The following is a 25,351-nucleotide window of genomic DNA, read 5'->3' as shown; positions in this document are numbered from 1 at the left end:
CCCTAAATAACTGCCTTCCTACTGAGGCACCCCAGAGGGGGTGTCACCCATGATGGTGCAATTTCACTGTAGTGAGACTTTGCCGCCATTCAGATCGTATGTGACTGAGGGGTGTCACATTAATTTCTGATCCGTTCTCTGTTCTTTGCAAAATTCCTGCTCATGTTTCATCACATTTGGAATCACCAAATGCTACAAGCTTGATGTTTAAACCTATCACTTCCAAGGCCTGGGCTTACCAGACTTTCATAGATATCTTGATGTTACACGCCTCAGCCAAATGCTGGCCAGTTTCCAGGGTTTTTACAGCATTTACATATGCACTAGGGGGCTAATCCAGACCTGATCGCTTCTGCCATTTGGGGGTGCAGTCCAGGCAACGCAGGCACCCCCGGACCGTGGGGGGGCAGGCCGCGGCGGCTTTGTGTCATGCAGACGCTGCAACCCGGAGAGTGACAGGTAGCTCCCTGCTAGCACGCAGGAGCTGCGCTGGTAGGGCGCTACTATTCAGGTACAAAAGCATCGCCGATGTGCAATGCTTTTGTACCTGTGCTTTGGTGAGAGGGCCAGACATGCGGGGCATACTGTGCTGGGCGTCCCCCGCATGTCAGGGTGGCTGATTGTAGCCGCTACGATCAGGTCTGAATTAGCCCCAAAGCCCTGCATCCCGGGGTTTCGGTGCAGAGAGTAACACCAGCTTTTGTTGATTGTACTGTATCGTAGTAACTTCTGTTCAGTGTTTATTGTACTGTCATTATCGTTGAGGCCGTGTTTGCCCTACTCTTTCTCCTTCCTGTTGTAACATGTTATGCAGCTTTTGTCTCTTTTTGACAAAAGATATTTAAAAAAAAAAAAGTTACTTGATAAATTATATAACCTTGTTTCATTTATATAACCTTGTTGTTTTTTGTATCTTAATAGAAACTATTACTCTCTGGAATTAGCCAATTTAGGGGAAGATGTACTAAGCAGTGATAAAAGTGGAGAAGTGAGCCAATGGAGAAGTTGCCCATGGCAACCAATCAGCATTGATGTAACATTCATGATGTGCATACTATAAAAGTATATAGAGCAGCTGATTGGTTGCCATGGGCTACTCTCCGCTGGCTTACTTTTATCACTGCTTAGTACATGTCCACCTAAGCTACAAAAACTACCTGCAGTGTATTTTAAAGAAGTTAAATATGCATAGAAAATAAAACATAATCGATGAAGAAATCGGTATCTCATTTCATTTTTTTATAAGCTAATCTCCTAAAACTTTGACATACTGTATATTTGGTTATTTTTAGGTATTCTGTACTTGAGAAAAAAATGACCTTACTGGTCTTTTGGGTATGATAATATCTTATTATTCTCTTAATTCCCTGTTGTGACAATGAAAGAATATATTTAAAAAAAAAAAAAAAAGACCTTGCTGAAGACAATTTGTAGTGTAAAAGGGATTGCTTCCCGGTCTCCATCTATGCCGAGCCTCTTACAGCCGGGACCTAGAGAGAAAAGGCACCTCTTAGACACACAGGTGGTGTTATGATGCTCAAGCAATTATTTTTATTTCATGGTCAGGGTTGAATTAACAATTAGATGAAGCAGGCCCCTGCCCAAGGACATGTAAAGATTAGGGCCAAAAATATCAACAGCTCATAAATCATCACCTCTCAAGTGTTTAACATGTAACTACTGTATATGTTCAGCCCTAATTGAACAAGGTTCTTACCTGAAGCTCTAATAGCTCTTAAAGCTGCAGAATGCCCGAGCTCCAGAGATTGGATAAAGACCTCAGTCTGTTTCCTGCCCCCATCAAACGTGATCTAGAAAAAAGAGAATATGATCTAAGAGAAAACTACATTTGAGGCAACCCCATTCTTGCTACCAAATCAATGAATATATCAGATACATTTTTTTATCTGTTGTTATATCATTGAGGTTAGTATGTCACCTACACATACTGGTGGCAGCCATTTTGGGTGTAGAAGCAGTACACAGCCTTAAAACAACCAATTATATTTTTGAGGCTCTACCTGACTTACATTTCTGAGGTGACATAGAAAAAGAGAGCAGGTGCACCCAGTGGTGCTGAGAGGGAAGGGGGGGGGGGGGGGGGGGGAGAAGGCTACTCTTTAGCTGGGTCTAGACCCATTGGAGGGGGCCTGGTTCCCGCTGCCCTCCCCCTTTCCCATTGCTGACAGTGGGTGGAGAGAGAGGCCTGGCCGCTGCTGCAGCAGCCTCTTTCCCAGCTGGGGAGAGAGGCAGCTGCAGCGGCGGCCAGTTCTCTCTCCCTGCATGATGAAACATAGGGGAGTGATCACGAATTCCCTCCCATATGCCCACTGCCACCCACTGGTTCTGACGCTAGCCCCCTTGTGCGGCGTGCACTCGCTTCACGGCCACACGTACTGTAAGTAATACTTTGTACTATTTTGAAAGGAAATATATGGCCACGCCCCCTCATTGGCCACACACCCCATCATTACCGGGCACAGCAAACCTTTTGGTGCGCCATACAACCAATGGAATTATAATTATACTTCATATCTGAGGTCTTTGGCATAAACTTGGACGGAGATTTCTTGGCACTCTGCGGTGGGTGGCTTGCACGGCACCGCAGGTGCCACAAGCCGCCCCGATGTTGATTGGTGAACCGACGCTGCGTCCTAGGCCGCAGGTCAGGATCACTACCGCAGCAGGAAGCATCTGCTTATAATAGACATATCCTGCTGCATTACCATAGCATCCAGTGCCAGGAATCGCGGTGCCGTGTGGAGGGAATGTGGCTAAATGACATGAATCACAGCATTTTAGCCCCACCCCCCTTACCCGAGAAGCTGTGAATCCTTGCATTTTCCTTGTGGTGGGGCCTAATGACGTGTCAGCCTGGCTGCGTCACCCGAAGTGGCCAGCGGTGTATTTCATACTTGCCTACCTGACCCTCTCCATGAGGGAGAAAATGCTCTGTTCCTAGACTTTACTGGTAATGTATGATTGCCATCACCTGGGGTGAGCTAGTTAATTGATACGAAAGGTGTTTCACCACAGGTGATGGCAATCATACATTACCAGGAAAGTCCAGGAACAGAGCATTTTCTCCCTCATGGAGAGGGTCAGGTAGGCAAATATGGTGTATTTTCTCTGGGCTTCTCCCAGAAAGGAGACTTGGAAAAAGTCGGCAAGTATGATGTAAATGAAGCCTATTATTGTGGTACGAGTCACTGGTTAATTACAGATTCAGATTAGAGAGATTATTACCTCAGCTTGGTACAGCTGCAGGAGCAAAGATCTATTGGCAAATCGGCAGTAATACAGCACCATGTCAGCAAGAATGGGCATTTTGGGATTTTCGCCTGAGTAATTCTCAGGTGTGGACAACTGCATGATAAGAAGGGAAACAAAACATGTTACCTTTGGTTCACTGGCGTACACAGTCTGTGTATACTAGTATTCTATTTTACAGGACCATAAATGGTTATAAAACAACTCAGATGTACCCTATGTACCACACAAGTGTCTGAAGCCTTTACTACCAGTGTACAAAACTGTGGACTGAGGGCCTAATTCAAGGTTGATTGCAAAACAACATTTTCCTCTAATGGGCAAAACCAGGTGCAGAGCAGGTGGGGCAGATATAACATGTTCAGAGAGAGTTAGATTTGGGTAGGTTATTTTGTTTCAGTGCAGGGTAAATACTGGCTGCTTTATTTTTACACTGCAATTTAGATTTCAGTTTGAACATACCCCACCCAAATCTAACACTCTCTGCACATGTTTTATCTGCCCCACCTGCAGTGCACATGGTTTAGCCCATTAGAGGAAAATGTTGTTTCTCTGACGTCCTAGTGGATGCTGGGAACTCCGTAAGGACCATGGGGAATAGCGGCTCCGCAGGAGACTGGGCACATCTAAAGAAAGCTTTAGGATCACCTGGTGTGCACTGGCTCCTCCCCCTATGACCCTCCTCCAAGCCTCAGTTAGATTTCTGTGCCCGACGAGAAGGGTGCACACTAGGGGCTCTCCTGAGCTCTTTGTGAAAGTTTTAGTTTAGGTTTATATTTTCAGTGAGACCTGCTGGCAACAGGCTCACTGCATCGAGGGACTAAGGGGAGAAGAAGCGAACTCACCTGCGTGCAGAGTGGATTGGGCTTCTTAGGCTACTGGACATTAGCTCCAGAGGGACGATCACAGGTTCAGCCTGGATGGGTCACCGGAGCCGCGCCGCCGTCCCCCTTACAGAGCCAGAAGAGCGAAGAGGTCCGGAAAAATCGGCGGCAGAAGACGATCCTGTCTTCAGATAAGGTAGCGCACAGCACCGCAGCTGTGCGCCATTGCTCTCAGCACACTTCACACTCCGGTCACTGAGGGTGCAGGGCGCTGGGGGGGGCAGCGCCCTGAGACGCAATAAATCGATAAAAAACCTTATATGGCTAAAATAAATGCATCACATATAACTCCTGGGCTATATGGATGCATTTAACCCCTGCCAAAACATACAGAAAAAGGATGATAAGGACGCCGAGAAAGGGGCGGAGCCTATCTCCTCAGCACACTGGCGCCATTTTCCCTCACAGCTCAGTTGGAGGGAAGCTCCCTGGCTCTCCCCTGCAGTCACTACACTACAGAAAGGGGTTAAAAAAGAGAGGGGGGCACAAATTAGGCGCAGTATATAACAATACAGCAGCTATAAAGGGAAAAACACTTCTATAAGGTTATCCCTGTATATATATATAGCGCTCTGGTGTGTGCTGGCAAACTCTCCCTCTGTCTCCCCAAAGGGCTAGTGGGGTCCTGTCCTCTATCAGAGCATTCCCTGTGTGTGTGCTGTGTGTCGGTACGTTGGTGTCGACATGTATGAGGAGAAAAATGATGAGGAGACGGAGTAGAGTGTCTGAAATAGTGTTGTCACCCCCTAGGGGGTCGACACCTGAGTGGATGTACTGTTGAAATTGCGTGACAGTGTCAGCTTTGTATAAAAGACAGTGGTTGACATGAGACAGCCGGCTACTCAGCTTGTGCATGTCCAGACGTCTCATACAGGGGCCCTAAAGCGCCCGTTACCTCAGATACAGACGCCGACAAGGGTACTGACTCCTGTGTCGACGGTGAAGAGACAACCGTGATTTCCAATAGGGCCACACATTGCATGATTGAGGCAATGGAAAAAGTTTACACTTTTCTGATAATATGAATACCACCAAAAAAAAGGGGTATTATGTTTGGTGAGGAAAAACTTCCTGTAGTTTTCCTGAATCTGAGAAATAAAATGAGGTGTGTGATGATGCGTGGGTTTCCCCCCGATAACAATTGATAATTTCTAAAAAGTTATTGGCAGTATACCTTTTCCCGCCAGAGGTTAGGGTGCGTTGGGAAACACCCCCCTAGGGTGGATAAAGCGCTCACACGCTTGTAAAAACAAGGGCTCTACCCTCTCCTGAGATGGCCGCCCTTAAGGATCCTGCTGATAGAAAGCAGGAGCGTATCCTAAAATGTATTTACACACATACTGGTGTTATACTGCGACCAGCAATCGCCTCAGCCTGGATGTGCAGTGCTGGGTTGGCGTGGTCGGATTCCCTGACTGGAAATATGATATCCTAGATAAGGACAGTATATTATTGCCTATAGAGCAATTAAAAGATGCATTTCTATATATGCATGATGCACAGCGGAATATTTGCCGACTGGCATCAAGTATAAGTGCGTTGTCCAATTATTCCAGTAAAGTGGTCAGGTGATGCGGATTCCAAACGGCATTTGGAAGTATTGCCTTAAAAGAGGGGATGTACCCCAGGTCGCCTCTCAAAATAAGACGCCGTATTATCAGGCGCAGTCCTGGTTGGCAAGCGGACAAAAAGGTTCCTCTTTTCTGCTCGTGACAGAGGGAGAGGAAAATGGCTGCAGAGATCAGCCAGTTCCAAGGAACAGAAACCCTTTTCCGCCGCTGCCAAGCCCTCAGTATGACGCTAGGGCTTTACAAGTTCAGGCACGGTGGGGTCCCGTTCTCAATGAATTTCAGTGCGCAGTGGGCTCACTCGCAAGTAGACCCCTGGATCCTTCAGATAATATTTCAGGGGTACAAATTGGAATTCGAGACGTATTCCCCTCGCCGTTTCCAAAAGTCTGTTTTACCGACGTCTCCCGCTGACAGGGAGGCAGTTTTGGAAGCCATTCACAAGCTGTATTCCCAGCAGGTGATAATCAAGGTACCCCTCCTGCAACAGGGAACGGGGTATTATTCCACACTATTGTGGTACCGAAGCCAGACGGCTCGGTGAGACCGATTTTAAAATCTAAAATCTAAAATCTTTGAACACTTGCATACAGAGGTTCAAATTCAAAATTGAGTCACTCAGAGCAGTGATTGCAAACCTGGAAGAAGGGGACTACATGATGTCTCGGGACATCAAGGAGGCTTACCTTCATGTCAAAATTTACCCTTCTCACCAAGGGTATTTCAGGTTATGGTACAGAACTGTATCAGTTCGGACGCTGCCGTAGGGATGGTCCACGGCACCCTGGGTCTTTACTGAAGTAATGACCGAAATGATGATATTCCTTCGAAGGAAGGGAATTTTAGTTATCCTTTACTTGGACGATTCCCTGATAAGGGTAAGATCCAGGGAACAGTTGGAGATCGGTGTAGCACTATATCAGGTAGTGTTGCGGCAGCACGATTGGATTTTCAATATTCCAAAATCGCAGCTGGTTCCGACGACTTGTCTTCTGTTCCTAGGGATGATTCTGGACATAGTCCAGAAAGAAGGTGCTTATCCCGGAGGAGAAAGCCAGGGAGTTATCCGAGCTAGTCAGGAACCTCCTAAAACCGAACCAAGTCTCAGTGCATCAATGCACAAGGGTTCTGGGTAAAAATGGTGGCTTCCTACGAAGCAATCCCATTCGGCAGATTCCACGCACAGTGGAACCTTCTGGACAAATGGTCCGGGTCGCATCTTCAGATGCTTCAGCGGATAACCCTGTCACCAGGGACAAGGGTATCCCTCCTGTGGTGGTTGCAGAGTGCTCATCTTCTAGAGGGCCGCAGATTCGGCATTCGGGACTGGGTCCTGGTGGCCACGGATGCCAGCCTGCGAGGCTGGGGAGCAGTCACACAGGGAAGGAATTTCCAGGGCTTATGGTCAAGCCTGGAGACATCTCTTCATATAAACATTCTGGAACTAAGGGCCATTTACAATGCCCTAAGTCAAGCGAAACCCCTGCTTCAGGGTCAGGCGGTATTGATCCAATCGGACAACATCACGTCAGTCGCCCACGTAAACAGACAGGGCGGCACGAGAAGCAGGAGGGCAATGGCAGAAACTGCAAGGATTTTCGCTGGGCGGAAAATCATGTGATAGCACTGTCAGCAGTGTTCATTCCGGGAGTGGACAACTGGGAAGCAGACTTCCTCAGCAGACACGACCTTCACCCGGGAGAGTGGGGACTTCACCCAGAAGTCTTCCACCTGATTGTAAACCGTTGGGAAAAACAAAAGGTGGACATAATGGCGTCCCGTCTAAACAAAAAACTAGACAGATATTGCGCCAGGTCAAGGGTCCCTCAGGCAATAGCGGTGGACGCTCTGGTAACACCGTGGGTGTACCAGTCAGTGTATGTGTTCCCTCCTCTGCCCCTCATACCAAAAGTACTGAGAATCATAAGAAGGAGAGGAGTAAGAACTATACTCGTGGTTCCGGATTGGCCAAGAAGGACTTGGTATCCGGAACTTCAAGAGATGCTCACGGACGAACCGTGGCCTCTACCTCTAAGAAAGGACCTGCTCCAGCAAGGGCCTTGTCTGTTCCAAGACTTACCGCGGCTGCGTTTGACGGCATGGCGGTTGAACGCCGGATCCTGAAGATCCCTACCCTGGTCAAGGCCAGGAAAGACGTAACCGCAAAACATTATCACCGCATTTGGCGAAAATATGTTGCGTGGGGTGAGGCCAAGAAGGCCCCTACAGAGGAATTTCAACTGGGTCGTTTCCTCCATTTCCTGCAAACAGGACTGTCTATGGGCCTAAAATTCATTAAGGTTCAAATTTCGGCCCTGTCGATTTTCTTCCAAAAAGAACTGGCTTCAGTGCCTGAAGTTCAGACATTTGTAAAAGGGGTACTGCATATACAGTCTCCTTTTGTGCCTCCAGTGGCACCTTGGGGATCTCAATGTTGTGTTGAGTTTCCTAAAGTCACATTGGTTTGAACCACTCACCACTGTGGACTTAAAATATCTCACATGGAAGTGACGAGTTAGCCCTGGTTTCAGCCAGGCGGGTGTCAGAATTGGCGGCTTTATCATATAAAAGCCCTTACTTAATATTTCATTCTGAAAGGGCAGAATTGAGGACTCGTCCTCAAATTTTCTACCTAAGGTGGTTTCTGCATTTCACATGAACCAACCTATTGTGGTACCTGCGGCTACTAAGGACTTGGAGGATTCCAAGTTGCTTGACGTGGTCAGGACCCTGAAAATATATGTTTCCAGGACGGCTGGAGTCAGAAAATCTGACTCGCTGTTTATCCTGTATGCACCCAACAAACTGGGTGCTCCTGCTTCTAAGCAGACGATTGCTCGTTGGATTTGTAGTACAATTCAGCTTGCACATTCTGTGGCAGGCCTGCCACAGCCAAAAATCTTAAAATGCCCACTCCACAAGGAAGGTGGGCTCATCTTGGGCAGCTGCCCGAGGGGTCTCGGCTTTACAACTTTGCCGAGCAGTTACTTGGTCAGGAGCAAATACGTTTGTAAAATTCTACAAATTTGATATCTTGGCTGAGGAGGACCTGGAGTTCTCTCATTCGGTGCTGCAGAGTCATCCGCACTCTCCCGCCCGTTTGGGAGCTTTGGTATAATCCCCATGGTCCTTACGGAGTTCCCAGCATCCACTAGGACGTCAGAGAAAATAAGAATTTACTTACCGATAATTCTATTTCTCGTAGTCCGTAGTGGATGCTGGGCGCCCATCCCAAGTGCGGATTGTCTGCAATACTGGTACATAATTATTGTTACCAAAAAATTCGGGTTATTGTTGTAGTGAGCCATCTTTTCTAGAGGCTCCTCTATTATCATGCTGTTAACTGGGTTCAGATCACAAGTTGTACGGTGTGATTGGTGTGGCTGGTATGAGTCTTACCCGGGATTCAAAATCCTTCCTTATTGTGTACGCTCGTCCGGGCACAGTATCCTAACTGAGGCTTGGAGGAGGGTCATAGGGGGAGGAGCCAGTGCACACCAGGTGATCCTAAAGCTTTCTTTAGATGTGCCCAGTCTCCTGCGGAGCCGCTATTCCCCATGGTCCTTACGGAGTTCCCAGCATCCACTACGGACTACGAGAAATAGAATTATCGGTAAGTAAATTCTTATTTTTGAAATCAACCTTGAATTAGGCCCTGAATGTATCAATTACACCGCTATGGTGGAGCCCAGGTGGATGTACATCATTTGTACAGTTTAGATTTGGTTACTACTATTTAACTGTTTTACCATGATATTTAGGATCTCACGAGAAGTATGAGTTGGAATGTATGTACTACTAAAAACCTCAGTACATAGTTGCATTTCATTTCAAAATTACTGTATGGCAGCCCCTAGTTTATTTTTTTATGATGAAGTATCACAGTTTAATATGTCATCTAGACGGTGACTAAGTCCAATGCAGTATTTACCGTCTCAAGAGCACAGTATCGGAGGAAAAGCAAACTGTTTACCAGGAAGTGAATCCCTTATTTCCACCACCCTTTATATTTTGATGCAGAGATCATGTAAAATACACTAGACAGGAGGCCCAGATAGCACTGTTTCCTCTGTAGAACTATGAAAAGTCATGGCTAGGGGGAAACAATGGGGGTCATTCAGATCTGATTGCTGCTTTGCGCGTCCTACAACAACAAAGGGCATCGCCGGTCAGCGACGAGATAGTGCGAAAAATCCACAGCACAGGCGTTCACAAGGTGATTGACAGATGGAGGCTGTTTGTGGGTGGTAACTGACCGTTTATTGAGAGTGTCCGGAAAAACGCAGGCGTGTCCAAGCATTTTCAAGGAAGATGTCTGACGTCAGCTCCGGCCCCGATCAGCCTGTTGTGATCGCACTGTAGGAATAAGTCCTGGGCTGCACAGAGACTGCACAAAGTGGATTTTAGCAGCTCGGCGTACACATATGATCGCACACTTGCACGGCAAATATACCCTGGAGGCGGTGACTATCTGTACGCAAGACAGCAAAATTAGCAGCCCAGCGATCAGGTCTGAATCACTCCCAATGACAGGAGCCCAAGGTCCAGACAACTTAACTGGAAGGATAGTCCAATATTAGATGGGTAAATAAGACTTGGTAGAGTAGCAGTAATTTGAAATGAAAAAAATGTGTTTTGGTGTTTTGTTTGTAAAGTGTGGTGGAGTTTTAGCACTGCGTTTTTTTCTGTATATACTGTATGGACAAGCAGTAGCAACCACCTACAAGCAAGTTTGCAAATGTTAAATTGTATCATACCTATCATAGTCTTATGTAACAGCACGGAGAAAGAAATGTGAGACATGATAATTAAAAGGGTTGTGACCAATCTTTTTGCGGACATGGTGGTATAATTACACAATTGTTTTGCCAGGTGAAAAAATTCCAGATTTTAATATATCTTACTCAATAGAAATAACAGAATTGAGGAAATGACAGGCCAGGAGAGATCTCAGAGTGGGAGAAACTGTCTTGCAGCAACACGCCCTTACATTGGTATTTGGCCCCAGGCATCAATGTGCCATTGTTCTGTGACCCAAAAGTGTCCATGTGCCATTGGTCTGTTGCAAAAAGTGTCAGTGTACCATTGTTCTGTGCCCCATAAGTGTCACTGAGCATTATTCTGTGCTCCATACTGTAAGTGTCAGTGAGCATTATTCTGTGCTCCATAAGTGTCAGTGAGCATTATTCTGTGCTCCATAAGTGTCAGTGAGCATTATTCTGTGCTCCATAAGTGTCAGTGAGCATTATTCTGTGCTCCATAAGTGTCAGTGAGCATTATTCTGTGCTCCATAAGTGTCAGTGAGCATTATTCTGTGCTCCATAAGTGTCAGTGAGCATTATTCTGTGCTCCATAAGTGTCAGTGAGCATTATTCTGTGCTCCATAAGTGTCAGTGAGCATTATTCTGTGCTCCATAAGTGTCAGTGAGCTTTAATCTGTGCTCCATAAGTGTCAGTGAGCATTATTCTGTGCTCCATAAGTGTCACTGAGCATTATTCTGTGCTCCATAAGTGTCAGTGAGCATTAATCTGTGCTCCATAAGTGTCAGTGAGCATTATTCTGTGCTCCATAAGTGTCAGTGAGCATTAATCTGTGCTCCATAAGTGTCAGTGAGCATTAATCTGTGCTCCATAAGTGTCAGTGAGCATTATTCTGTGCTCCATAAGTGTCAGTGAGCATTATTCTGTGCCCCATAAGTGTCAGTGAGCATTATTCTGTGCTCCATAAGTGTCAGTGAGCATTATTCTGTGCTCCATAAGTGTCAGTGAGCATTATTCTGTGCTCCATAAGTGTCAGTGAGCATTATTCTGTGCTCCATAAGTGTCAGTGAGCATTATTCTGTGCTCCATAAGTGTCAGTGAGCATTATTCTGTGCTCCATAAGTGTCAGTGAGCATTATTCTGTGCTCCATAAGTGTCAGTGAGCATTAATCTGTGCTCCATAAGTGTCAGTGAGCATTATTCTGTGCTCCATAAGTGTCAGTGAGCATTATTCTGTGCTCCATAAGTGTCAGTGAGCATTATTCTGTGCTCCATAAGTGTCAGTGAGCATAATTCTGTGCACCATAAGTGTCAGTGAGCATTATTCTGTGCTCCATAAGTGTCAGTGAGCATTATTCTGTGCTCCATAAGTGTCAGTGAGCATTATTCTGTGCACCATAAGTGTCAGTGAGCATTGCTCTGTGCACCATAAGTGTCATTGAGCATAATTCTCTGCTCCATAAGTGTCAGTGAGCATTATTCTGTGTTCCATAAGTGTCAGTGAGCATTAATCTGTGCTCCATAAGTGTCAGTGAGCATTATTCTGTGCTCCATAAGTGTCAGTGAGCATTATTCTGTACTACATAAGTGTCAGTGAGCATTCTGTGCTCCATAAGTGTCAGTGAGCATAATTCTGTGCACCATAAGTGTCAGTGAGCATTATTCTGTGCTCCATAAGTGTCAGTGAGCATTATTCTGTGCTCCATAAGTGTCAGTGAGCATTATTCTGTGCACCATAAGTGTCAGTGAGCATTGCTCTGTGCACCATAAGTGTCAGTGAGCATAATTCTCTGCTCCATAAGTGTCAGTGAGCATAATTCTGTGCACCATAAGTGTCAGTGAGCATTATTCTGTGCTCCATAAGTGTCAGTGAGCATTATTCTGTGCTCCATAAGTGTCAGTGAGCATTATTCTGTGCTCCATAAGTGTCAGTGAGCATTATTCTGTGCTCCATAAGTGTCAGTGAGCATTATTCTGTGCACCATAAGTGTCAGTGAGCATTGCTCTGTGCACCATAAGTGTCAGTGAGCATAATTCTCTGCTCCATAAGTGTCAGTGAGCATTATTCTGTGCTCCATAAGTGTCAGTGAGCATTAATCTGTGCTCCATAAGTGTCAGTGAGCATTATTCTGTGCTCCATAAGTGTCAGTGAGCATTATTCTGTGCTCCATAAGTGTCAGTGAGCATTATTCTGTGCTCCATAAGTGTCAGTGAGCATTATTCTGTGCTCCATAAGTGTCAGTGAGCATTATTCTGTGCTCCATAAGTGTCAGTGAGCATTATTCTGTGCTCCATAAGTGTCAGTGAGCATTATTCTGTGCTCCATAAGTGTCAGTGAGCATTATTCTGTGTTTCATAAGTGTCAGTGAGCATTAATCTGTGCTCCATAAGTGTCAGTGAGCATTATTCTGTGCTCCATAAGTGTCAGTGAGCATTATTCTGTGCTCCATAAGTGTCAGTGAGCATTATTCTGTGCTCCATAAGTGTCAGTGAGCATTATTCTGTGCTCCATAAGTGTCAGTGAGCATTATTCTGTGCTCCATAAGTGTCAGTGAGCATTATTCTGTGCTCCATAAGTGTCAGTGAGCATTAATCTGTGCTCCATAAGTGTCAGTGAGCATTATTCTGTGCTCCATAAGTGTCAGTGAGCATTATTCTGTGCTCCATAAGTGTCAGTGAGCATTATTCTGTGCTCCATAAGTGTCAGTGAGCATTATTCTGTGCTCCATAAGTGTCAGTGAGCATTATTCTGTGCTCCATAAGTGTCAGTGAGCATTATTCTGTGCTCCATAAGTGTCAGTGAGCATTATTCTGTGCTCCATAAGTGTCAGTGAGCATTAATCTGTGCTCCATAAGTGTCAGTGAGCATTATTCTGTGCTCCATAAGTGTCAGTGAGCATTATTCTGTGCTCCATAAGTGTCAGTGAGCATTATTCTGTGCTCCATAAGTGTCAGTGAGCATTATTCTGTGCTCCATAAGTGTCAGTGAGCATTATTCTGTGCACCATAAGTGTCAGTGAGCATTGCTCTGTGCACCATAAGTGTCAGTGAGCATAATTCTCTGCTCCATAAGTGTCAGTGAGCATTATTCTGTGCTCCATAAGTGTCAGTGAGCATTATTCTGTGCTCCATAAGTGTCAGTGAGCATTATTCTGTGCTCCATAAGTGTCAGTGAGCATTATTCTGTGCTCCATAAGTGTCAGTGAGCATTATTCTGTGCTCCATAAGTGTCAGTGAGCATTATTCTGTGCTCCATAAGTGTCAGTGAGCATTAATCTGTGCTCCATAAGTGTCAGTGAGCATTATTCTGTGCTCCATAAGTGTCAGTGAGCATTATTCTGTGCTCCATAAGTGTCAGTCAGCATTATTCTGTGCTCCATAAGTGTCAGTGAGCATTAATCTGTGCTCCATAAGTGTCAGTGAGCATTATTCTGTGCTCCATAAGTGTCAGTGAGCATTATTCTGTGCTCCATAAGTGTCAGTGAGCATTATTCTGTGCTCCATAAGTGTCAGTGAGCATTATTCTGTGCTCCATAAGTGTCAGTGAGCATTATTCTGTGCTCCATAAGTGTCAGTGAGCATTATTCTGTGCTCCATAAGTGTCAGTGAGCATTATTCTGTGCTCCATAAGTGTCAGTGAGCATTATTCTGTGCTCCATAAGTGTCAGTGAGCATTATTCTGTGCTCCATAAGTGTCAGTGAGCATTATTCTGTGCTCCATAAGTGTCAGTGAGCATTATTCTGTGCTCCATAAGTGTCAGTGAGCATTAATCTGTGCTCCATAAGTGTCAGTGAGCATTATTCTGTGCTCCATAAGTGTCAGTGAGCATTAATCTGTGCTCCATAAGTGTCAGTGAGCATTAATCTGTGCTCCATAAGTGTCAGTGAGCATTGCTTTGTGCACCATAAGGGGTTATTCTCACTCGTGTGTCCAAGCCCACAGCATGGCGAGTGCAGCGAGCCCGCAATGGACATCTTTGCGCTTGCCCCGCTGCTGGCATACTGATGATCGGGATGCCGCTGTCGGTATACTGACGGCCGACATCCTAATCATCAGTAAATCCTACTGTTCCTGCTATAATTTCTGCTTCCTTGGAAGCAGCAGTGATAGCGCTGTATGGTGATGCAGCAGGAGACGTCTATTACAAGCAGACACCTCCTGCTGCAGTAGGATGCAGCATCAGATCAGTCAGTAACCATCGGGTGGCTTATGGCACCCATGTGCCACACAAGCTGTACGTGGCAGAGACCAGAACCCTGACCTCTTCCCTCCCACTAAACGACGGCGACACGCCTCTATTTCCACAAACAGAACCATAAGTGTCAGTGAGCATTATTCAGTGCACCATAAGTATCAGTGAGCATTATTCAGTGCACCATAAGTGTCAGTGAGCATTATTCAGTGCTCCATAAGTGTCAGTGAGCATTATTCAGTGCTCCATAAGTGTCAGTGAGCATTAATCTGTGCTCCATAAGTGTCAGTGAGCATTATTCTGTGCTCCATAAGTGTCAGTGAGCATTAATCTGTGCTCCATAAGTGTCAGTGAGCATTATTCTGTGCTCCATAAGTGTCAGTGAGCATTATTCAGTGCACCATAAGTATCAGTGAGCATTATTCAGTGCACCATAAGTGTCAGTGAGCATTATTCAGTGCACCATAAGTGTCAGTGAGCATTATTCTGTGCACCATAAGTGTCAGTGAGCATTATTCTGTGCACCATAAGTGTCAGTGAGCATTATTCAGTGCACCATAAGTGTCAGTGTGCATTTTTCAGTGCCCCATAAGTGTCAGTGTGCATTTTTCAGGGGTGTAGTATGGTATGCCGTCGGCCGGGCTCCCAGCGACCAGCATACCGGCGCCGGAATCCCGACCGCCGGCATACCGACAGCGTGGTGAGCGCAAATGAGCCCCTCGGAGCCCCAAGAGGGAGAAAAATCATAGTATTGGCTTGTGTATAGAAGGTTTCAATTTCTGTACAATTACGTCTCAGCCTTATTAGTTGTCCCTTAGGGATATTGCGTTTCCAGGGAGCATAATGGGCACTTTTATAATGTAAATATGAATTGGTATTCACTGATTTAATATAGTTAGAAGTAATTATTTTATCGTCCACTATTCTAAGGGTCACATCCAAGAAGTCAACACTTTCCTGACTGAAGGTGGAAGTGAATGATAAATTATAATGATTAGAATTGAGAGTGGATACAAAGGAAGAAGCCGAGGAAATGTCCCCATCCCAAATAATAAAAAGATCATCTATATAACGGCCATAGAAGACCAGGTTCGCGTCCCAGATGCCGCCCCACACATGGTGATCTTCAAAATTACCCATGTATAGGTTGGCATTTTATATGATTAATTAATTCCTGATTGTGTTGCTAAAGGCATCTGTGATTTTAAGATATTATTCTTATTAAATTTATTATATATATTTTTTTCAACATAACCTACCGTCCTGATTTGTTTTAATTGGAGTATATACATTTATACAACTTAGCGCTGGTGATCACTATTTTCATTTGTCTATACCATTTTGGGGAATTACCACCCCCTACACCAGCAGCTTTTTGACAGCGCACTGCTTCTATTTTCTTTTACATAGTATGGTATGCCGGCGGCTGGGCTCCCAGCGACCAGCATACCGGCGCCGGAATCCCGACCGCCGGCATACCAACAGTGTGGTGAGCGCAAATTAGCCCCTTGCGGGCTCTCTGCGCTCGCCACGGTGCGGACACGCTATTTATTCTCCCTCCAGGGGGGTCGTGGAACCCCAAGAGGGAAAAAAAGTGTTGGTATGCCGGCTGTTAGGATTCCGGCGCCGGTATACTGTGCGACGGGATCTCGACAGCCGGCAAACTGATGACCACCCTTTTTCAGTGCCCCATAAGTGTCAGTGAGCATTATTCAGTGCCCTATAAGTGTCAGTGTGCATTATTCAGTGTCCCATAAGTGTCAGTGAGCATTATTCAGTGCCCTATAGGTGTCAGTGAGCTTTATTCAGTGCCCTATAAGTGTCAGTGAGCATTATTCAGTGCACCATAAGTGTCAGTGAGCATTATTCAGTGCCCTATAAGTGTCAGTGTGCATTATTCAGTGCCCCATAAGTGTCAGTGAGCATTATTCAGTGCACCATAAGTGTCAGTGAGCATTATTCAGTGCCCTATAAGTGTCAGTGTGCATTATTCAGTGTCCCATAAGTGTCAGTGAGCATTATTCAGTGCCCTATAGGTGTCAGTGAGCTTTATTCAGTGCCCTATAAGTGTCAGTGAGCATTATTCAGTGCACCATAAGTGTCAGTGAGCATTATTCAGTGCACCATAAGTGTCAGTGAGCATTATTCAGTGCCCTATAAGTGTCAGTGTGCATTGTTCAGTGCCCCATAAGTGTCAGTGAGCATTATTCAATGCCCTATAAGTGTCAGTGAGCTTTATTCAGTGCCCCACAAGTGTTAGTGAGCTTTATTCAGTGCCCTATAAGTGTCAGTGTGCATTATTCAGTGTCCCATAAGTGTCAGTGAGCATTATTCAGTGCCCTATAGGTGTCAGTGAGCTTTATTCAGTGCCCTATAAGTGTCAGTGAGCATTATTCAGTGCACCATAAGTGTCAGTGAGCATTATTCTGTGCCTTATAAGTGTCAGTGAGCATTATTCAGTGCCCTATAAGTGTCAGTGTGCATTGTTCAGTGCCCCATAAGTGTCAGTGAGCTTTATTCAATGCCCTATAAGTGTCAGTGAGCTTTATTCAGTGCCCCATAAGTGTCAGTGAGCTTTATTCAGTGCCCCATAAGTGTTAGTGAGCTTTATTCAGTGCCCTATAAGTGTCAGTGTGCATTATTCAGTGCCCCATAAGTGTCATTGAGCTTTATTCAGTGCCCTATAAGTGTCAGTGAGCTTTATTCAGTGCCCTATAAGTGTCAGTGAGCATTATTCAGTGTCCCATAAGTGTCAGTGTGCATTATTCAGTGCCCCATAAGTGTCATTGAGCTTTATTCAGTGCCCTATAAGTGTCAGTGAGCTTTATTCAGTGCCCTATAAGTGTCAGTGAGCATTATTCAGTGTCCCATAAGTGTCAGTGAACATTATTCTGTGCCCCAAAAGTTACAGTAAGTATTGCTGTTCTCAACTTTTGTGTTTCTAAGTGCAAACTATTAAATATATATTATTTTATATAAACGTTGTTGCCCTATGGTCTGTGTTTTATATTTTATTCCTATTTCTGAAAGTAACGAAAAGTACAAGGTGGAACATTTAATATCTGGAGGAATAATGACATGCTTGTGATTCCAGTTTATTGGAAGTAAGAGTAGCTAATTCTATTTACTTCAACATGTGGGGGGTTATCCAGTAACCCGCAGTCGATGACAGCGGGAAATTGTATCGCCGGGGGCTATCCTATTAGCCCCGATGTGGCAGGATCCTCCCCCTTATGCCGACACTTATCACATATTCTACTTTGGGTGCCTCAAGCACCTGAAGCATAATCCGTGATTAGTGGTTGCCGGAGCCGCAATAACAAATACGATCGGGGACTTATCTCCATTCCCATGTTTTTTACGCACGATCACGGGTTCGTTTTCGGCCGATGAAAATGGTCTGTAATAGGATACTGCGATAATGAACATTGGCCATTAATCGCGATATCCTGCCGTTTCCACCCGCTGAAAATGGATCACCTGCAATTGGATAGCCCCCGTAGACCTTGTGGAGAAGAAGGATCTTATTCACCAATATTTGAATTTATAATTTTTGGACACAAGGGTGTTTGCATTGGATGGTTTATTGAACATATCACACTAAGGGGGCACTTTAATTTAGGGGGGGCATAAAATGGGGATAGCCTCTTGCTTTTTCACTTCGGGCTATTCAATTACAGCCTACTTTGTCGCCCGCTAAATAATCTGTTTTCGGGTGTTAACACGTAGAATCCAGCAAAAGTTCCCGCATCTATGTGTTAACACTGCCACAGTTCGTGAAAACAAGCTATTTAAAGGTCTAGCTTGCTTAGGACTGAAAAACAATCCTCATTAAGTACAGCCTGCAGGCTGACTTTGGTGATAATTTAATAGCCCCAGGGGATCAATTAGCCCACGGTAAATTACTGCGGCTATTTGGAGTCCCCCTATATATTTTGTTATTTATTTTTATATAATTCATCACAAGCTGTATCATTGGAGAAATTTGAACAGCGCTGAGTGTGAAACACCATTTTCAATGTTCCATTGTTCTAGGATCTCAAGTGTCAGTGTGTCATTGGTCTGGGATATCAAGTGCCAGTGTGCAATTGTTCTGTGACCAGATGTGTCAGTGTGCCATTGGTCTGTGACCAGAAGTGTCAGTGTGCCATTGTTCTGGGATCTCAAGTGTCACTGCCAAGGCCATAACCAGTGTACTAGGCACGGGATGTAGTCAGGTGACCAGCGGTCGAGATCCCAGCGGTCAGCATACCGACACCTGGATGCCAGCAGGGGGCCTAGGACTATTCCCACTCGTGGGTGTCCACGACAAGCCATCAAATCTATTATTTCTCATTACTACTCATAATATAGGCTTTTCTCTTACGTCCTAGAGGTTGCTGGGGACTCCAAAAGGACCATGGGGTATAGACGGGATCCGCAGGAGCTTGGACACACTGAAAAGACTTTAACTGGGTGTGAACTGGCTCCTCCCTCTATGCCCCTCCTCCAGACCTCAGTTAGACTCTGTGCCCAGGACTGACTGGACACTCACTAGGGGAGCTCTCCTGAGTTTCTCTAGAAAAGACTTTTGTTAGGTTTTTTATTTTCAGGGAGACCTGCTGGCTACAGGCTCCCTGCATCGAGGGACTGAGGGGAGAGAAGTCAGACCTACTTCTACTTAGTTCAAGGGCTCTGCTTCTTAGGCTACTGGACACCATTAGCTCCAGAGGGTTCGATCACGTGGTGCGCCTAGCTGCTTGTTCCCGGAGCCGCACCATCACCCCCCTCACAGAAGCCAGAAGAAAGAAGCCGGGTGAGTATGCAGAAGGCAGAAGACTTCAGTGACGGCAGAAGACTTCAGTAACGAGGTACAGCGCAGCCGTAGCGCTGCGCTCCATGCTCCCACACACTTTTCCAACGGCACTCACAGGGTGCAGGGCGCTGGGGGGCGCCCTGGGCAGCAGTTACTGAGGTCTGGGAAGCTGGCAGAAGGCTTTTCGGTGCCTCGGCACCTTTTTTCATACCCCCGCCAGCATTTTCAATTTTCAAATTTAGCGGGCTGAAGCGCGCCGGGAAGGGGCGGAGCTTAGCCGCACAGCTCACCAGCGCCATTTTCCCTCATACATGCGGCTGCATGAGACGCTGGCCCGGGACCTCCAAAGCTCCACTACAAGTAACTAATGGGGGGGGGTGACACAGTTTTGTGGTGCATAATTATTGTTCTTTTAAGCATCGCTATTTACATATATTCTTTGGTGGGATGTATGGGCGCTGGGGTGTGAGCTGGCATACTCCCTCCATGTTTCTCTATCCAGGCTTCCTTGTGGGCCTGTCCCCTGGCTGAGGCATTGTGTCGGTGTGTCGATACTCAGTGTCGGCATGTCTGAGGCTGAATGTTATTCCCCGGAGAAGGTTGCTGGGGGAGCAGATGCGGGTCTGGAATTGGCTCTGTCGGCGCAGCCGACACCTGATTTACTCACATTGTAAAGTACACTTAATACAAATGTGGCCTCTTTGTCAAAAAGGTTAGATAAATCGGAGTCGCAGACACAGGTGTGGAGGAAATCCATGGAGGATGCTTTGTCTCAGGTGCAGACCCCATCGGGGTCGCAAAAGCGGCCATTTACCCAAGTGGTAGATACTGATACCGACACGGATTCTGATTCCGAGGTCGATTTCACTGAGGCTGCTTTACATCCACGGTTAGTTAAGAGTATTCAGTACATGATTGTGGCTATAAAAGATGTTTTACACATTTCTGATGAACCTGCGGTGCAGGAAACAAGGATTTGTTTGTTCAAAGGGAAAAAACCTGAGGTGAAGTTTCCCCCCTCTCATGAAATGAATACTCTTTGTGAAAAGGCTTGGGAGTCGCCGGACAAGAGGTGGCAGATTCCCAAGAGAATTTACATGGCGTATCCTTTCCCCTCTGATGACAGGGAAAAATGGGAGGCGTCTCCAAATGTTGACAAAGCTCTATCTCGTTTGTCTAACAAGGTGGCGCTTCCGTCTCCTGACACGGCAGCTCTCAAGGATCCGGCGGATCGCAAGCTGGAGACGTCCCTGAAGTCCATTTTCACTAATACGGGTGCATTTCTCAGACCTGCTGTGGCGTCGGTATGGGTGAGTAGTGCTATTGCTAAATGGGCTGAGAATTTAGCTGCTGATATGGATACCCTTGATAAAGATAATGTTCTTTTGACTCTTGGTTATATCAAGGACGCTGCAGATTACCTGAAGGATGCGGCGAGGGATGTTGGTCTCTTGGGATCAAGAGCCAATGCCATGGCGATCTCGGCCAGGAGGGCGCTGTGGATCCATCAATGGAATGCTGATGCCGACTCCAAGAGAGCTATGGAAGCTCTACCCTTCAAAGGTAGTGTCTTGTTTGCGGAAGGCTTGGCTGACCTGGTCTCTACCGCGACTGCGGGTAAGTCGTCTTTTCTTCCCTATGTTCCCACACAACAGAAAAAGGCACCACATCAGCAGATGCAGTCCTTTCGTCCAAATAAATACAGGCGTGGAAAAGGTTCGTCCTTCCTCGCTTCAAAGGGTAGAGGAAGGGGAAGTAAGTCGCCTGCAGTGTCAGGCGCCCAGGACCAAAAGTCCTCCCCTGCCTCTACCAAGTCCACCGCATGACGCTCGGGCTTCCCTGGGGGAGTCCGGAACGGTGGGGGGCCGTCTGCGGATCTTCAGTCAGGTCTGGGTTCAATCAGGCCTGGATCCTTGGGTCCTAGAGATAGTATCTCAGGGATACAAGCTGGAGTTTCAGGAGGTGCCCCCTCACCGGTTTTTCATTTCGGTCTTACCAGTGTCTCTTCCGGACAGGGAGGTGGTGATGGCAGCAATACAAAAGTTGTGTCAACAGAGGGTCATTGTTCCCATTCCCCCGTCCCAACAGGGGGAGGGGTTCTAGTCGAGCCTCTTTGTTGTACCGAAACCGGACGGTTCGGTCAGACCGATTCTGAACCTAAAACCCCTCAATCCATACTTGAAAGTTTTCAAGTTCAAGATGGAATCTCTTCGAGCTGTGATTTCCAGCCTAGAAGGGGGGGATTTTATGGCGTCAGTCGACATAAAGGATGCCTACTTACACGTCCCGATATATCCTCCGCATCAAGCCTTCCTCAGGTTTGCGATACAGAATTCTCATTACCAATTTCAGACGTTGCCGTTTGGGCTTTCCACGGCCCCGACGATTTTCACCAAGGTCAAGGGGTTACAATTATCCCGTACTTGGACGATCTCCTGATAAAGGCGAGGTCCAAGGAACGGTTGCTGAGAAGTGTGAATTTGTCACTGTCGGTTCTGCGACAGCACGATTGGGTGCTAAATTTGCCAAAATCTCAGTTGATTCCGACCACTCGGCTGCCTTTTCTGGGCATGATTCTGGACACGTAGCTACGGAGAGTGTTTCTTCCGGAAGAAAAAGCTCTGGAACTGCAGACGATGGTCAGGGAACTTCTGAGGCCGACAAGTGTGTCGATTCATCACTGTACTCGGGTTCTGGGGAAAATGGTTGCGGCGTACGAAGCCATTCCATTTGGCAGGTTTCATGCCCGGGTGTTTCAGTGGGACCTGATGAGCAAATGGTCCGGGTCTCACCTGCACATGCACCGGAAGATAAGTCTATCTCCCAAGGCCAGGATTTCTCTCCTGTGGTGGCTACAAAGTTCTCACATCCTAGGAGGGCGCCGGTTCGGTATCCAGGCCTGGGTACTACTGACAACAGATGCAAGTCTCCGAGGCTGGGGCGCAGTCACCCAAGGAAGAAATTTCCAGGGGAAATGGTCGCTCCAGGAAGCTTGTCACCACATAAATGTTCTCGAGTTAAGAGCCATTTACAACGGCCTGCTACAAGCAAGAAGCCTACTTCAGGGTCGACCTGTCCTCGTACAGTCGGACAACATCACAGCGGTGGCGCATATAAACCGTCAAGGTGGAACAAGGAGCAGGGCGGCTATGGAGGAGGCCACAAGAACCCTTCGCTGGGCGGAACAACACGTGAGCGCCCTGTCAGCAGTCTTCCTTCCGGGAGTGGACAACTGGGAAGCAGATTTCCTCAGCAGACACGATCTCCATCCGGGAGAGTGGGCTCTTCACCAAGAGGTATTTGCAGAAGTGACGAAGCGTTGGGGAATTCCGCTGATCGACATGATGGCGTCTCGCCTCAACAAGAAGCTTCCGAGGTATTGTTCCAGGTCCAGTGACCCCAAGCCAGTGCAGTGGACGCCCTTGTGACTCCGTGGGTGTTCCAGTCGGTGTATGTGTTCCCTCCACTTCCTCTCATTCCAAAGGTACTGGGAATCATTCGACGAGCAAGGGTTCAGGCGATTCTCGTCGTTCCAGATTGGCCAAGAAGGGCCTGGTATCCGGATCTTCAGGAATTACTTGTGGAAGATCCTTGGCCGCTTCCTCTAAGAGAGGACCTGTTATTGCAGGGACCATGCGTGTTTCCAGCCTTACCGCGGCTGCGTTTGACGGCATGGAAGTTGAGCGCCAAATCTTAGCTCGAAAAGGTATTCCCGGGGAGGTCATTCATACTCTCCTTAAGGCTAGGAAGGAGGTTACGGCGAAACATTATCACCGTATTTGGAGAAAGTATGTTTCGTGGTGTGAGACTAAAACGGCTCCTGCGGAAGAATTCCACTTAGGTCGGTTTCTCCATTTTTTGCAGGCAGGCGTCGATGCAGGCCTGAAATTAGGCTCCATCAAAGTGCAGATTTCGGCTTTATCTATTTTCTTTCAAAAAGAATTGGCTGTCCTCCTAGAGGTTCAGACTTTTGTGAAAGGAGTGGTGCATATCCATCCTCCGTTTGTGCCCCCTGTGGCACCATAGGATCTTGATGTGGTCTTGCAGTTTCTTATGTCTTCCTGGTTTGAACCTTTGCATAAGGTTGAGTTAAAGTTTCTCACTTGGAAGGTAGTCATGCTGTTGGCTCTCATAAGAGTCCGTACTTGATTTTCCATTCGGATAGAGCGGAATTAAGGACTCGTCAACAGTTTCTGCCGAAGGTGGTTTCCTCGTTTCACATTAACCAACCTATTGTAGTACCTGTGGCTACGGATGCTGTGGCAGTTCCAAGGTCTCTGGATGTTGTGAGAGCTTTCAAAATCTACGTCGCCAGAACGGCTGTTGCCAGGAAGACAGAGGCGCTTTTTGTCCTGTATGCTTCCAACAAGATTGGTCATCCTGCTTCGAAACAGACTATTGCACGCTGGATTTGTAATACGATTCAGCAAGTTCATTCTTCGTCTGGCCTACCGGTGCCGAAGTCAGTAAAGGCCCACCCTATCAGGAAAGTGGGCTCATCTTGGGCGGCTGCCCGAGGGGTCTCGGCACTTCAGCTTTGCAGAGCAGCTACCTGGTCGGGTTCAAACACTTTTGCTAAGTTTTACAAGTTTGATACCCTAGCTGAGGAGGACCTCATGTTTGCTCAATCGGTGCTGCAGAGTCGTCCGCACTCTCCCGCCCGGGTTGGAGCTTTGGTATAGACCCCATGGTCCTTTCGGAGTCCCCAGCATCCTCTAGGACGTAAGAGAAAATAGGATTTTAGTACCTACCGGTAAATCCTTTTCTCCTAGTCCGTAGAGGATGCTGGGCGCCCATCCCAATGCGGACTGTTACTTGCAGTGTATTCTTGCTGGTTAATTTAGTTTATACACGGGTTGTGTATTTATTGGTTTCAGCTTGTTGCTGTTGTTAATTCATACTGTTATCTGGTTTACTGTTACTCCGGTTGTACGGTATGTTTGTGGTGTGGGCTGGTATGTTCTAGCCCTTAGTATAAACAAAAATCCTTTCCTCGAAATGTCCGTCTCTCCTGGCAGTGGGCACAGTTCCTATAACTGAGGTCTGGAGGAGGGGCATAGAGGGAGGAGCCAGTTCACACCCAGTTAAAGTCTTTTCAGTGTGCCCAAGCTCCGGCGGATCCCGTCTATAGCCCATGGTCCTTTTGGAGTCCCCAGCATCCTCTACCGGCTAGGAGAAAAGGATTTACCGGTAGGTACTAAAATCCTATTTTTTTTTTATAAACTACCTTGCTTTAAAATTATTTTTATCTATGAACCAATTATCCTCCCACTTTTACATTTTGACAAACATTTAGTATACTACAAACATTAGCATAGACTATTTCCTAAAAAATTTTTTTTACTTTTTGTTGATGCACTTTTTGAGATAATCATGATCAAAAATTTCAGTTTGAATTTGAAAAAAGTTTTTCCTCACAAAGCCTATATTGTTGTATAGCATAGGAAAGTTCATAAAAACACAGTAAAATGGCACCACTTCCACCTCTCTAGCTTAATTAGGAGAGCTGCTATGGCGATTCAAAAATATGTTGGTTGTGCATTTTTACCAGACTTTACATAGCCATAATTTGGAAATGGCATGATATATTTAAATAATATTTAGAATTTTTCTTAAGGCCCGTACACACTGGTCGATATATCGGCCGTTCTCTTGAACGGCCGATATATCACGGGACCGTTGGCCAGTGTGTACGGCCGATACGTCTGTGAACTCCGTCGTTCACAGACGTATCGCGTCGGCCGCGCAGCACAGCCGACGGCCAATATATCTACCGATATATTGGCGCGTCACTGTGTGTGTACGGGGCGGTCGTCCGACCGCCCGTACACATGCTGTGGCGGCCGGCGGTGACTGACAGCTGAACTGGGCGGGCGTGTG

General features: G+C 46.4%; 1 protein-coding gene and 1 long non-coding RNA gene across 5 annotated transcripts in view; one reads left to right on the top strand and one right to left on the bottom strand.

The window, feature by feature from the left end:
* PIK3R5 (phosphoinositide-3-kinase regulatory subunit 5) overlaps positions 1-25,351 on the bottom strand; it is a 241,652-nt gene that overhangs the window by 26,326 nt on the left and 189,975 nt on the right. For all 4 annotated transcript variants that reach the window (XM_063961044.1, XM_063961045.1, XM_063961046.1 and 1 more), the window contains 3 exons: positions 3,247-3,366; positions 1,718-1,811; positions 1,414-1,490 (listed from right to left, as the gene is read on the bottom strand). In XM_063961044.1, coding sequence (XP_063817114.1) covers positions 1,414-1,490; positions 1,718-1,811; positions 3,247-3,366 — 291 coding nt within the window. The remainder of the gene's footprint in view (positions 1-1,413; positions 1,491-1,717; positions 1,812-3,246; positions 3,367-25,351) is intronic.
* The window catches only part of LOC135056192 (uncharacterized), a 416,825-nt gene that overhangs the window by 345,367 nt on the left and 46,107 nt on the right, over positions 1-25,351 (top strand). The window lies entirely within an intron of this gene.

Source organism: Pseudophryne corroboree, chromosome 3 (genome assembly GCF_028390025.1).
Source record: "Pseudophryne corroboree isolate aPseCor3 chromosome 3, aPseCor3.hap2, whole genome shotgun sequence".
Lineage (NCBI taxonomy): Eukaryota > Metazoa > Chordata > Amphibia > Anura > Myobatrachidae > Pseudophryne > Pseudophryne corroboree.
The sequence above is the reverse complement of the archived record's forward strand: the minus strand, read 5'-3'. Positions and strand labels throughout refer to the sequence as shown.